This window comes from Staurois parvus, unplaced genomic scaffold (assembly GCF_062004578.1).
Source record: "Staurois parvus isolate SC_StPar_1 unplaced genomic scaffold, SC_StPar_1.0 ptg000099l, whole genome shotgun sequence".
In the NCBI taxonomy this organism is placed as follows: domain Eukaryota; kingdom Metazoa; phylum Chordata; class Amphibia; order Anura; family Ranidae; genus Staurois; species Staurois parvus.
This window is the reverse complement of record NW_028317895.1, coordinates 6324547-6339706: the sequence shown is the minus strand read 5'-3', so window position 1 is coordinate 6339706 and position 15160 is coordinate 6324547. Positions and strand designations below refer to the sequence as shown.

The 15160-nt window shown below is 50.7% G+C and overlaps 1 protein-coding gene across 1 annotated transcript in view; it reads right to left on the bottom strand.

Moving 5' to 3' along the window:
• RAB24 (RAB24, member RAS oncogene family) overlaps positions 1–15159 on the bottom strand; it is a 48508-nt gene extending 33349 nt beyond the window's left edge. Inside the window, exons 1-2 of the mRNA XM_089671151.1 lie at positions 15005–15159; positions 14684–14865 (exon numbers count right to left, since the gene is read on the bottom strand). Coding sequence (XP_089527277.1) covers positions 14684–14800 — 117 coding nt within the window. The 5' untranslated portion in view covers positions 14801–14865; positions 15005–15159. The remainder of the gene's footprint in view (positions 1–14683; positions 14866–15004) is intronic.
• Position 15160: the final 1 nt, after the last annotated feature.

The following is a 15160-nucleotide window of genomic DNA, read 5'->3' as shown; positions in this document are numbered from 1 at the left end:
CTGCAGGTGTCTCTACTCTCCATGAACAGGTAGCACTAGCAACCCCTTTAGATAATCCACAACAGCAAGTGGAATCACCTGTGAAATGGGGTAAGCCTTTCAGTGAACTTACAGCGGAAGAGCAGCAACATGCTTTGTTCACTGATGGCTCTGCTAAATATAAAGGAGCAGAGCGCCAATGGAAAGCTGTGGCCTATGGCCCTGTTAACAATTCTTGCAGGAAGAAGGAAAAGGTAAAAGCAGCCAATATGCAGAATTGTATGCAGTGTATTTAGCCCTTGTAAAAAAAATGCCTGGTCAATGTCACCTGTATGCAGACTCGTGGTCTGGCTATATGGATGCCCATGTGGGCTGCTAAGGATTTTATGATTCACTCTAAAGAAGTGTGAGGAAAGGAATTGTGGCAGCAGATTTGGGACTTAGCATACCAAGGCACCATCACGGTGCATCATGTAGATACCCATTGTGGGACTGACTCATTAGAATATCTGTTTAATTCTATAGCTGACCAAAGGGCCAAAGTGGCTGCCCCCCTGGACATGGATGCGGTGGAAGGACTGACTGCTTGGGCCCATGGGAAATGCGGACACCTGGGAGAAAAGCCACTTACAGGTGGGCGCAGCAAAAAGGGTTGGGACTCACCATTGACATAATTAAAAATGTGATTGCCAAATGCCCTGTTTGTCAACAGCACAGGAAAAGATCTTGTCTCCAGCCCTATGGTAAATTGCTATGAGGAAAAGGGCCTGCGCAGATATGGAAAATAGATTATGCAGGGCCCCTGCTCTGTAGCAAAAATTGCCAATACATTTGTGTTACTTTAGACACCTTTTCAGGACTGACAGTGGCACAACCCTGTCGCAGGGCAAATCAGGATAACACCATTGTTACTCTGGAGAGAGTAGCAGCTATGTATGGATCACCTCAGCAAGTACAATCTGATAATGGTACGCATTTTACAGAGAACAAAGTTAAACAATATGCTGAGGAAAATGATATTCAGTGGGTATACCATATCCCATATTACCCACAGGCCTCAGGCCTTGTGGAACGCATGGTTGGCCTAATTAAACAACAACTAAGGAAACTAGGAGGAGAGTTGCGTGCTTAGATGACTCACTTCCCCTAGCAGTTAAACAACTTAATGACAAACTACTGGCTAGTGGTTTGACCCTGCTACAAAGAATGCTAAACCGTGATTGTACAGGTCACATGCTTTCAGACCTATCTACAGGTGACAAAGGGGTGAAGAAGCCACCTCCTACATCGGCTCTGGCACCTGTTACAGGTAAAGGAATCCTGAGAGTTGGCGCCAAGGTATGGTGGTGCCAGGAAAATGGTCCCCTGTTGCAGGCTGAAATCATAGCCTCCGGTGATGACAGTACCGATTATTTTAGTGGATGGAGAAGACAAGTGGCGGCATGTGCCATCTGGAAAATGCTTTCTTAGGGAGTAAATACTAACAGTACACTAACTGTGGGGTGGTAAAGGCTCTTTCCACCTTGCAGCCTTATGGCAGCTTTATGGGACCTAGAAAACTCCAGGAAGAGTCTTGCAGGAGTTAGCAAGGTGAGCGGCTGTAAGACAATACCATTTATAAGAGTGATAAGGTACCTTGCGTGTTTTTTTTTTTCCCTTTTAGGATGAAAGACGTTAACACAACAAAGTTTTTTTTTTCCCTCTTTAGGAACAATAAGATAAGATAATATAAATAAGTTAAAGTAGTGAAGTGAACCCTTGGAGTTAGTGTTAAGATAAAAACTTTACCTGATATTCACAAGAATCATTTCTTCCATAGGAAATGAGGACCATCCTGTAACGTGCTATTGTGAAGCCTGTGCATACGCCACTCCGTTGGGAAAGTTCAGGAGACAGCCATGTACCTACTATGGGTAAATCTGGTGGTGATCCTGTTATCCAGGAATCCAAGGCTGCAAGTGGAAGCAGATGATAGTAAGATCCCTGACATCCCTATGTTTACAACGGAGGCAAGCGGAGAGGAGACCAAAGAGTTTGTTTAATGCTCCAGACCGAAAATCATCAAAACCCTCAGTCGGAGGACAAGTCAGGTTGGACATTAAGACTCTTGAAGGAACTGCTACAGGAACTACATTGGCACTTCTGGTGCTTAATAAGGAAGGAGCGATATCTAGCACCTGTTCCAGAAAGATGTGCTTCTTATTCAAGCCAAGCACTCTCACCCCCTGGTGTGTTGTTATTCACAGCCATCAGGAGGCTATGGAGAGGTCTTATGGACAATAGAGACCGTCCACCATTGCTGGGAGGCAGCAGATGCAGGGACATTTTATTGGACAATGGACACTACTCTAGAAGGTTAAGCAATATACACATTTGAAGTAAAAGAAAATGAAGGATTGTATTTTTGTACTAATGCTACCGTAATAGAACAATCATGGGCAGTAGATGTGTTAATCCAGCGGAGCAGGCACTGTGGGCCTATGTTGCCACCAAGAAACCCCAGCCAGTGGGAAGCACACAACTCATTGGTTCAATCAATGCAGATGGTGTAATTGGCTGAGGACCACTGCAAACCATGCTGGATGTGTGCACATGCCCCTCGGAGTCACCAGATAGGTATGCCTTACCTGGGGATGTCTTTGGCCATGCCTAAACTGATCAAAGCAATAAAAGAATATTTTACCATAGAGTGGTGGATGGTGGATCAGACTCGTTCTGCTCCCCCACTTCACCTCCTGGGAACTCTCCAAGAAGAACAGGCAATAGTCACATTATACCTGGGGTCAGGTGGCCTCCCTAAAACTGATAAAACTATGCCCATTACAGTGACATTGAGTACTATTGGTCGACATCATCACTGTAATGTGCTTTTGCAGCAGCAATGTGTCCCGTGTTAGGACTATGAGGGGTTAAGAAACAGTGGGCACCCCCCGGGACTGAAAGATGAGGAGGATGCTTGCTTGTGCTATTGGTGGTTTGAGAATGCAGATAAGGGAAAAGTGAGCTCAGCTCTTGCTCCCCCATTAGATCACTCCAGGGGAAGGGATAGATTAGATAAAGGTAGGGGAAACATACAAACTATGCGTATGCCAGCACGGATTGGTACAAAACGTATGGACTATACCTAGAATTATGATCCTAGCCATTGCAAGGCATCCATAGCCCCTCTCCCTGCAAGAAATTTATACTGGTTGTGTGGAGATCGGGCTTACAAGACTTCCCCATGTGAGCAACAGGACACCTGTGTTTTGGGCTTTGTGGTTCCATCCATCTATAGGGTGGACACACTGCCCAAATACCCAAGAGGGCTGTCTTGGTATTCCCGTGTCTCCCCTTGGAAAAAACGCTCCCGGGGCAAGTACCAAAACGTCAGAACCACGGGAGCTGAAAAGTTTTGGAAATCAGTCTTTCCCCAGATAGGTGTGGGGGATTTATACACAAAAAAATATTATTTGCTTAATGTACTAGAAGAAGCTTTCAATGCCACAGGTGAGGCTATTTCTGCAGTATATGCTGAACAAGAACAAATGCGCCTGGTGGTACTTCAGAACCGGATGGCTCTGGACTATCTCCTGGCGGCCAAAGGTGGTGTTTGCCATGTGGTATGAGATGCCTGTTGTTCTTTTATAGAGGATGAGACTGGACAAATCTTCTATGAAGTTGAAAGGTTGGAGGAGGTTCAGTCCCATCTCAAGCCTATTAATGACACCACCTGGGATATAGCAGGAAGTATCTCAGACTTCTTTAAGGATTTTGATTGGACCTTGGGATTGGGAGTAATATTCAGTGGGCTGGTTGCAACCTTACTTAAGTGGGCTCTTATTATTGTGGGTTGTTTATTGGCTTTAATAAAAACATGGAAGCTGGGCTGGTATTTGAGCTCGGTGCCGGCAGACCCCGGAAAACAATGGACCAATGCCAAGGGGTGGAATGTAATGCCTATGAAATGTGTTGACCTTGGGCCCTTGGGTTTCTTGGGTAATTTTTACAATAAAGCATCGCTGCCCAGATGCCATTTCTCTAGGCTAAAAGTACAGAGTCACCATCAAATCACCATCAAATCACAAGACATTAGACTTCTTAAAGCAGATAAGAAGTGTATATGGGATTGAATGTGTTTGTGAAATCTAGAAATGTTGCATTAGACTTCTTAAATTTAATAAGAACTTGTTTGTGCAATTAAAGATGTCTACTTGTTTGAGAAGTTAGAAATCTTTAAGTTTAGGGTAGATAAGAAGCTGATCTGAAGCAAAAGTGTGATATTCTTAGATACCATTGTTTGTTCAGTATAGTGGCTGGGCGTGACTCTGTTATCCTCAGGGAACCTTTCTGCTAGCTCCTCCTAGAGTGGGCGTGGTGCCCACCCAATTCGGGAAAGCTGCCAGAAAAAGGGCTTAAAAACAGGAAGCTTGAGCGTGGTCAAGGTGGGCAGCCTTCCCATGTGAAAGAGGATGCTTTGACGCTGGGACTCTTGCCAAGGCTATATGGGCTCATCGATTGGTCGCGTTTACGGCTTCTCCGTGACTTGCTCTGCATTATGGTTCCAATGGGGTCTGTTCCTTCCCGTCTTCCCATAGATGTATTAATTCTATGCTGTGACGCTGTCCAAAGATGTGTCTATTTCATGCTGTAATGATCACATTATTATTGGTGTGTTTTATTATGCAGATTGTGATGACTATAAGATTTATCCTCCTGTGTGTCGTGTGATATTAAAAGTGGAGGTTTTGACAGTGCAAGAATATTGCAGACATATTCTGTTGTTTCTTGTAGTGCTGAGTGAATGCTATGATGTGCCAGGGCAGGTGTTCATCCGGTAGTGGGTCTTGCACATGCTTAGTATAAGTAATGGTGTAAATGCTGGTTAAATGTACCTGTGTAATTGTGTGCGTGACTACCTGTGTATAGGATTTGCTTTTGATTATTGTGTTCAGCATTGCATTACACACTTCCATGCATCAACACAAGCAATGTTTATGCAGGGATCTCTTCTGCTTTTCTCTTGCATTCTGACACTCCCCGTGTTCCCCACTCCGCCAGAATACATAGATCAGCACTGCAGCCATTGGCTGCAAGAGCTAATTGAATGCTGAATGGCCTTTTAACAGAAGCCGGTTCCTGTCAGAGACCAGATATCCCTGCCATGCAGACAGGTCTTCTACCTCCATTGCAGCCTCAGCACTAGGTAAAAACACATCCCTAGCTTCCTGATTAGTGGATGAATCAGCAACAGCCTGCTGATGAAGTCACCCCTGCTCTTTCTGCCGAGGTTATCCCCCTGCTCTGTCAGTACATTAGTTGGTGTTTTTGATTTATTAATTGCCTAGGATTCATTTTTAACAGAATCCTGCACAAAAAGACAAATTGGGGACTGACATTGCTGACCTCCTCCTAAGATTACTGGTCACCCTGATGTCATAGTTACTAACTTGGAACAAGTATGCACATTAGAAAGTGAACTTAGGACTCCATGTCTACATACTTACTACATGGTAGAGGCTCTGAACATATTAAAGTCCATGAAACAGCACGAAAGCCAAGCAACTAGCATTTTATAAGGAGAGGTTACAAAAGTAATTTTCACTGTTCTTAAATCTGCAGCTTTCAATATTGAAACTTGATGATCCTGCTAAGAAGGTCCTGCACAGGCACGTCCTCTTATTGGAGGACAACACTGTGACTCTGTCTCCTCAATGTGCTCCTGTATTATCACTCTAACACACAGGCTTTTTTTACAAGTGGCCATTTCAACACACATTATGAAGGTATGCGCCGCTGTTATCGCAATCAAGAAACCCATCCTGAAAAATGAACTTCAGCCATCATTGGAGTACATGCTTGTAAGACAGGAAAAAGCTGCAAGGAGGCTGCAGAAGATCAGCAGCACTGAGGAACAACAAAGGATGAAGGTACTGATAAAAACAAAATTTTTTTGGCAATTGTTTGATACACAGCGCTTTAGCAAAGTATTTGTCCCAGGAGTGGAAGGACTTGCCTCGTGGGAGGGGAACTTCTCGTGTCTATACCCTGGATTTTTTACTCGACCACTCCTCCCTGCACAATATTTATGATTTTTTTCTTGCCTAGTAACTAGTTTTCCAATGGCTAAAAAGTGACAAAAAAAAAATGTTTAATAGTGAAATGTTCAAAAGATGCTCAGCTCAAATGTGAATGTAGCCTTATTAACCCCAAGGTGGATCACTTTTCAGAGGGCATTTGACAGGAGGTAACAGCAGTCACTGTGAGTGTAAAGAACTTGCGCTGCTTGCCCCTTCTGCCCTTCACAGAATTAGGACTATTATTGTCGCACAACACATCACATTCTGTTAACCCCATTAGCCACACCATTAAAGGTAACTAATATGTTTAGTGCTGTATTCCCCAACCCCCCCCCCCAAAGGAGAGGACAGGACAGTAGAGGGGGCATGTCAGGAATGTCACAGAGGAGGGGAGAGGGAGATGTCGGAGAGGACCGGACAGGAGAGAGGGGGGATGTCAGAGAGGAGAGGGGGATGTCGGAGAGGAGAGGTGGAGGAGAATGTCGGGGAGGAGAGGTTGAGGAGAATGTTGGAGAGGGAGAGGAGAATGTCGGCTAGGGGGATGTCGGAGAGAGAGAGGATAATGTGGGAGAGGGGAATGTCGGAGAGAGGGAGAGAGATGTCGGAGAGGGAGAGAGAGGGATGGGGATGACGGAGAGAGGGAGAGAGATGTTGGAAAGAGAGAGAGAAATGCCGGAGAGAGAGAGAGGGATGGGGATGTCGGAGAGGGAGAGGAGAGATGTTGGTAAGGTAGAGAGAGGAAGAGAGAGAGATGTCGGACAGGGGAGAGAGAGAGAGATGTCAGAGGTGAGGATGTTGGAGACGGAGAGGAGAAAGTCGGAGAGGGGTATGTCGGAGAGGGAGAGGAGGATGTTGGAGAAGGAGAGGAGAATGTCAGAGAGGGAGAGAGAGGGATGGGGATGACGGAGAGAGGGAGAGAGATGTTGGAAAGAGAGAGAGAAATGCCGGAGAGAGAGAGAGGGATGGGGATGTCGGAGAGGGAGAGGAGAGATGTTGGTAAGGTAGAGAGAGGAAGAGAGAGAGATGTCGGACAGGGGAGAGAGAGAGAGAGATGTCAGAGGTGAGGATGTTGGAGACGGAGAGGAGAAAGTCGGAGAGGGGTATGTCGGAGAGGGAGAGGAGGATGTTGGAGAAGGAGAGGAGAATGTCAGAGAGGGAGAGAGAGGGATGAGATGTTGAAGAGGGAAAGAGAGGGATGTCGGAGAGGGAAGAAGTTGGTGAGGGGGAGAAAGAGGCGAAAGAGAGAGATGTCAGAGGAGCTGGAGAAGAGAATGTCGGAGAGGGAGAAGAGAATGTCGGAGAGGGAGAGGAGAATGTCGGAGAGGGGGATGTCAGAGAGGGAGAGGAGGATATCGGAAAGAGAGGGATGGGATGTCGGAGAGGAGAGGGAGAGAGAGGGATGGGATGTCGGAGAAGAGAGGGATAGAGAGGGATGGGATGTCAGAGAGGAGAGGGACAGAGAGGGATGGGATGTCAGAGAGGAGAGGGAAAGGTGAGATGTCGGTGAGGGTAAGAGAGGAAGAGAGATGTCGGAGAGGAGAGGGAGAGGAGGATGTCGGAGAGGGAGAGGAGAATGTCAGAGAGGGAGAGGGAGAAAGATGTCAGAGAGGAGACGGAAAGGTGAGATGTCGGTGAGGGAAAGAGAGGAAGAGAGAGAGATATCGGAGAGGAGAGAGAGAGACATGTTGGAGATGAGGATGTCAGAGAGGGAGAGGAGAATGTCGGAGGGAGAGGAGAATGTCGGAGAGAGAGGGATGGGATGTTGGGAGAGGGAGAAAGGGGGATGGGATGGCTGAGAGGAGAGGGAAAGGTGAGATGACGGAGAGGAGAGAGAGAGATGGAGAGGTGAGAGACATGTTGGAGATGAGGAAGTTGGAGACGGAGAGGAGAATGTCGGAGAGGGAGAGGAGGATGTCGGAGAGGGGTATATCGGAGAGGGAGAGGAGGATGTCTGACAGGGAAAGGAGAATGTCGGAGAGGGAGAGATAGGGATGTCGGAGAGGAGAGGGAGAGAGAGGGAAGATGTCGGTGAGGGGGAGAAAGAGAGGAGAGAGAGATGTCAGAGGAGAGGAAGAAGAGAACGTCGGAGAGGGAGAGGAGGATATTGGAGAGAGAGGGATGGGATGACGAAGAGGGAGAAAGAGGAGCATGGGATGTCAGAGAGGGATGGGATGTCGGAAAGGGGAGATGTCAGTGAGGGGGAGAGAGAGCTGTCAGAGAGGAGAAAGATGTCGGAGAGGAGAGGGAGAAGAGAATGTCGTAGATGGAGAGGAGAATGTCAGAGAGGGAGAGAAGGATGTCGGAGAGGGGGAGAAGGATGTAGGACAGGGGGAGGGGGATTTCTGAGAGGAGGGAGAGGGATATGTTGGAGATGGAGAGGAGAATGTCGGAGAGGGGTATATAGGAGAGGGAGAGGAGAATGTAGGCGAGGGAGAGGAGAATGTCGGAGAGGAAGAGGGAGAGGAGAATGTCAGAGAGGGGGATGTCGGAGAGGGAGATGTCGGAGAGGGAGGAGGATGATATCAGAAAGGGACAGGAGAATGTCGGAGAGAGAGAGGGATGGAATGTCAGAGAGAGAGAGAGGGATGGGATGTTGGAGAGGAGAGAGAGGGATGGGATGTCAGAGAGGAGAGGGAGAGAGAGGGAGAGGGGCGATGTCAGTGAGGGGAGAGAGAGATGTCAGAGAGGAGAGAGAGCTGTCGGAGAGGAGAGGGAGAAAAGAATGTCGGAGAAGGAGAGGAGAATGTCGGAGAGGGGGAGAAGGATGTCGAAGAGGAAGAGGGAGAGGAGAATGTCGGACGGGAAGGGGGATGTCGGAGAAAGAGAGGGGGATATCTGAGAGGGAGATGTTGGAGATGGAGAGAAGAATGTCGGAGAGGGGTATGTAAGAGAGGGAGAGGAGAATGCCAGAAAGGGGGAGAAGGATATCGGAGAGGAAGAAGGAGAGGGGAATGTCGGGGAGGAGAGGAGAGAGGGGGAGGGGGATGTCGGAGATGGAGATGTCGGAGAGAGAGAGAGAAGGGGCTGTCAGAGAGGGATGGGGATATCAGAGAGGGAGAGAGATGTTGGAAAGAGAGAGGGAGATGTCATAGAGGGAGAAAGAGAGAGAGAGAGAGAGGGATGTGGATGAGGGAGAGGAGAGGGGAGATGTCAGTGAGGAGGAGAGAGAGATGTCAGGGAGAGAGATAGATGTCGGGTCTGAGAGAGAGAGAGGTCGGAGAGAGAGAGATGTTGGAGAGGAGAGAGAGAGAGGGAGAAGGGGTAGATAGGGAGGGAGAGGGATGTTGAAGAGAGAGAAATGTTGAGGGGGAGAGAGAATTGTGGGGGGAAAGAGAGAGATAAAGATGTCTGGGGAGAGAGATGTAGGTGGAAGAGGGAGAGATGTCGGGGGGAGAGAGAGCGATGTCGGGGGAGACAGAGCGATGTCGGGGGGAGAGAGAGCGATGTCGGGGGGAGAGAGAGCGATGTCGGGGGGAGAGAGAGCGATGTCGGGGGGGGAGAAAGCGATGTCGGGGGGGAGAGAGAGCGATGTCAGGGGGAGGGAGAGCGATGTCAGGGGGAGGGAGAGCGATGTCAGGGGGGAGGGAGAGCGATGTCAGGGGGGAGGGAGAGCGATGTCAGGGGGGAGGGAGAGCGATGTCAGGGGGGAGGGAGAGCGATGTCAGGGGGGGGGGAGAGCGATGTCAGGGGGGAGGGAGAGCGATGTCAGGGGGGGGGGAGAGCGATGTCGGGGGGAGAGAGAGCGATGTCGGGGGGGGAGAGAGCGATGTCGGGGGGAGAGAGAGCGATGTCGGGGGAGAGAGCGATGTCGGGGGAGAGAGCGATGTCGGGGGGAGAGAGAGAGCGATGTCGGGGGAGAGAGAGCGATGTCGGGGGGAGAGAGAGCGATGTCGGGGGGAGAGAGAGCGATGTCGGGGGGAGAGAGAGCGATGTCGGGGGAGAGAGAGCGATGTCGGGGGGAGAGAGAGATGTCGGGGGGGAGAGAGAGCAATGTCGGGGGGGAGGGAGAGCAATGTCGCAGAGAGAGAGCGATGTCGGGGAGAGAGAGAGCGATATCGGGGGGAAAGGCAGCAATGTCGGGGGAGAGAGAAAGATGGAGAGGGGACAGAGAGAGATGTCGGAGAGTAGAGAGGAGAGAGAGATGTCGGAGAGATAGAGGAGAGAGAGATGTCGGAGAGGAGAGAGAGATGTCGCAGAGGAGAGAGAGATGTCGCAGAGGAGAGAGAGATGTCGCAGAGGAGAGAGATGTCGCAGAGGAGAGAGATGTCGCAGAGGAGAGAGATGTCGCAGAGGAGAGAGATGTCGCAGAGGAGAGAGATGTCGCAGAGGAGAGAGAGATATGTCGGAGAGAGAGAGGTCAGAGAGGAGAGAGAGATGTCAGAGGGGAAAGAGGGATAGAGAGGGAGAGAGAGAGATGAAGAGAGAGATTTCGGGGGAGAGAAAGAGATATGTTGGGGGAGAAAGAGAGAGAGATGTTGGGGGGGGGGGGGAGAGATGGAGGAGAGAGATGTCGGGGGGAGGGAGATGGGGGAGAGGAGAGAGATGTTGGAGAGGAGAGAAAGAGGGGAGAGATGTTGGAGAGGGAAGAGCAAGAGATGTCGAAGAATAGAGGGAGGGAGAGAGAGATGTCGGAGAGGAGAGAGAGTGGGGAGAAGGAGAGAGAGGATAGAGGGGAGAGATGTTGGAGAGGGGAGAGCAAGAGATGTCGGAGAAGAGAGAGAGGGAGGGAGAGAGAGATGTCGGAGAGGTAGGAAAGAGAGAGATGTTGGAGAGGAGAGAGAGAGAGGGAGGAGAGCAATAGATACCAAAGAGGAGAGAGAGAGATGTGTCACAGAAGAGAGAGAGATATGTCAAAGAGAAGAGGAGAGATGTTGGAGAGGGGGGAGAGAGAACGAGAGAGATGTGGGAGAGAGAAAGAGAGAGATGTCGGAGAGGTGGAGAGAGAGAGCTGTTGGAGGGGGGAGAGAGATGTCGGAGAGGGGGAGAGAGATGTCAGAGGGGGAGAGAGATGTCAGAGGGGGGAGAGGAAGGAGAGAGATATGTTGGAGAGACAGAGAGAGAGAGAGAGAGAAAGATGTTGGAGAGGAGGGGGGGGGTAAAGAGGGGAGAGAGAGACAGCGAGAGAGAGAGGTGCCGGGGGAGATATGTTGGGGGGGAGAGAGAGAGATGTCGGGAGAGAGACAGATGTCGGGGAGAGAGAGACAGATGTCGGGGGGAGAGAGACAGATGTCGGGGGGAGAGAGACAGATGTCGGGGGGAGAGAGACAGATGTCGGGGGGAGAGAGAGACAGATGTCGGGGAGAGAGAGACAGATGTCGGGGAGAGAGATGTCGGAGAGAGGGGGAGTAGGAGAGAGAGATGGAAGAGAGAGAGAGCTGTTGGGGGGAGAGGGAGAGATGTCGGGGAGAGAGAGGTCAGAATGAGAGAGAGGTCGGAAAGAGAGAGAGAAAGAGAGATGTCGGCGAGGAGAGTGAGGGGGGGTGGGGGGGAGACAGATGTTGAAGAGAGAGAGATGTCGGGGGGAGAGAGATGTTGGAGAGGAGAGAGAAAGATAGATATTGAAGAGGAGAGAAGGATATGTTGGGGGGAGAGAGATGTTGGAGTGAGAAAGGGAAAAAATGTTGGAGAGAGAGAAATAAAAGAGGATAAAGAGGGGAGAGAGAGAGATGTCGGAAAGTGGAGAGAGAGAAAGAGAGATATGTCAAAGAGGAGATAGAGAGGTGTCGGAGAGGGAGAGAGAGAGATGTCAAAGAGGAGAGAGGGAGGGAGCAGAGAAAGAGAAGTGAGAGGAGAGGGGGAAGAGAGAGGAGAGAGAGAAAGAAAGAAAGAAAGGAGAAAGAAAGACAGAAAGAAAGAGGAGAGATGGGGAGAGAGGAAGAGAGAGATGTCAAAGAGGGGGAGGAGAGGGAGAAGGAGGAAGAGAAAGGTTGGGGAGAGAGGGGGAGAGAGAAGGAGAGAGAGAGAGGAGAGAGAGATGTCGGGGGAGAGAGAGGAGGAGAGAGGGAGAGAGAAGAAGAGAGATGTTGGAGAGGGGGGAGAGAGAGAGAGCGAGGGAAGGAGAGAGAGGGAGATGTCCGGAAAGAGAGATGTTGGAGGGAGAGAGAGATGTTGGGAGAGACAGACAGAGTGAGAGAGATGTTGAAGAGGAGGGAGAGAGAGATGACGGAGAGGAGGCAGAGAGAGATGACGGAGAGGAGGCAGAGAGAGATGACGGAGAGGGGGGAGAGAGAGATGACGGAGAGGGGGGAGAGAGATGACGGAGAGGGGGAGAGAGAGAAAGAAAGAAAGATGTCGGAGAGGAGAGAGGGAGTGGGGGTAGAGGGGGAGAGAGACAGATGTTTGAGAGCGAGAGAGGGGGGAGAGAGAAGAGAGCGAGAGAGGGGGGAGAGAGAAGAGAGCGAGAGAGGGGGAGAGAGAGAAGAGAGCGAGAGGGGGGGAGAGAGAGAAGAGAGCGAGTGGGGGGAGAGAAGAGAGCGAGAGAGGGGGAGAGAGAGAAGAGAGCGAGAGGGGGGAGAGAGAGAAGAGAGCGAGAGGGGGGAGAGAGAGAAGAGAGCGAGAGGGGGGAGAGAGAGAAGAGAGCGAGAGGGGGGAGAGAGAGAAGAGAGCGAGAGGGGGGAGAGAGAGAGAAGAGAGCGAGAGGGGGGAGAGCGAGAGAGGGGGGAGAAGAGAGCAAGAGGGGGGAGAGATAGAAGAGAGCGAGAGGGGGGAAGAGAGAGAAGAGAGCGAGAGGGGGAGAGAGAGAAGAGAGGAGAGGTGGAGAGAGAGAGGAGAATGGATGGGAGGACAGGAGAGGAGGATTTATGGGAGGACAGCAGAGGAGGATGGATGGGAGGACAGGAGAGGAGGATGGATGGGAGGACAGGAGAGGAGGATAGATGGGAAGATGGATGGGAGGACAGATGAAAGGACAGGAGAGGAGGACGGATGGGAGGACAGGAGAGGAGGACGGATGGGAGGACAGGAGAGGAGGACAGATGGGAGGACAGGAGAGGAGGACAGATGGGAGGACAGGAGAGGAGGACAGATGGGAGGACAGGAGAGGAGGATAGATGGGAGGACAGGAGAGGAGGATAGACGGGAAGGCAGGACAGGACAAGAGGATAATCCAACACAGCAAAACACTTTTCTCATGCACTGGGAATTAACTTGGTGGAAACAGTAAGGATGTTCTGAAACATGCACTGCTTGCTGCCCTCAACAGACTGGGGTGGTCCAACTTCACTGAATGCAAAATAGAAAAACAAAAAGGGCGCTAACGCGTTTCACGAGCCAACTCTGAGGAAGAGGTTGTGGCCTAGAAACGCGTTAGACAGTTGGTCATCCAGGGTTCCATTGCATGGACTCAGATGCTGAATTGGATACATTATCTTGTTCGGTGTGATATGCCTGTGTTTTTATGTCCATTGTGAGTATAATACTTACCTTGTTTTTTTCAATCAATATTTTAAACGATAATGCACTAAATCAGGAGAAGAGGATAGACGGGAGGACAGGAGAGGAGGATAGACGGGAGGACAGGAGAGGAGGATAGACGGGAGGACAGGAGAGGAGGATAGACGGGAGGACAGGAGAGGAGGATAGACGGGAGAACAGGAGAAGAGGATAGACGGGAGAACAGGAGAGGAGGATAGACGGGAGAACAGGAGAGGAGGATAGACGGGAGAACAGGAGAGGAGGATAGACGGGAGAACAGGAGAGGAGGATAGACGGGAGGACAGGAGAGGGGAATAGATGGTGTGACAGGAGAGGAGAAGAGAATAGACGGGGTGACAGGAGAGGAGAAGAGAATAGACGGGGTGACAGGAGAGGAGAAGAGAATAGACGGGGTGACAGGAGAGGAGAAGAGAATAGACGGGGTGACAGGAGAGGAGAAGAGAATAGACGGGGTGACAGGAGAGGGGAATAGACGGGGTGACAGGAGAGGAGGATAGACGGGGTGACAGGAGAGGAGAATAGACGGGGTGACAGGAGAGGAGAAGAGAATAGACGGTGTGACAGGAGAGGAGAATAGACGGGGTGACAGGAGAGGAGAAGAGGATAGACGGGGTGACAGGAGAGGAGAATAGACGGTGTGACAGGAGAGGAGAAGAGAATAGACGGTGTGACAGGAGAGGAGAAGAGAATAGACGGGGTGACAGGAGAGGAGAAGAGAATAGACGGGGTGACAGGAGAGGAGAAGAGAATAGACGGGGTGACAGGAGAGGGGAATAGACGGGGTGACAGGAGAGGAGGATAGACGGGGTGACAGGAGAGGAGAATAGACGGTGTGACAGGAGAGGAGAAGAGAATAGACGGGGTGACAGGAGAGGAGAATAGACGGGATGACAGGAGAGGAGAAGAGGATAGACGGGGTGACAGGAGAGGAGAATAGACGGTGTGACAGGAGAGGAGAAGAGAATAGACGGGGTGTCAGGAGAAGAGAATAGACGGGGTGACAGAAGAGAAGAGAATAGACGGGGTGACAGAAGAGGAGAAGAGAATAGACGGGAGGAGAGGAGGATAGACGGGGTGACAGGAGAGAAGAAGAGGATAGACGGGAGGACAGGAGAGAAGAAGAGGATAGACGGGAGGACAGGAGAGTAGAAGAGGATAGACGGGAGGACAGGAGAGGAGGATAGACGGGAGAACGGGATCCGATCACTCACATTCTGGTAGGGCCCCTGCAGGAAGCGGTGATGGACGTATCTCTCCACCAGGCTGGTCTTGCCCACAGACTCCTTGCCCAGCATCACCACCTTGCAGTCCACCCTCTGGCCGCTCATGGTGCTGTACGGCTCCTAGCACTGGCCGGGATGAGACGATGATGAGCCAGCAGCGGCAACGTCACCTGTCAGACAAAGCGTACACACATAGTCATCACCTGCCAGGCCCGGCCATAGAGGAAGGTGACAGCTCACATGGCATCCGATCTGTCACCCGCACACACAGGCCCTCCTCCTCCTCCTCCTCCTCCAGGCATTGCTCACCCGTTAGTCTCTGCCATGTTCTCCGTTGTCCTCTCACTCTCCCCGGCCAGCTTTGGTCTGTCACTGTTCTACGCTGACCCCGCCCAGTAGCCGTAGCCACATCCACTGCATCATCTCACTAGGCTGTCTATCGCCCGCCCTCCTTAGTCTGGAACA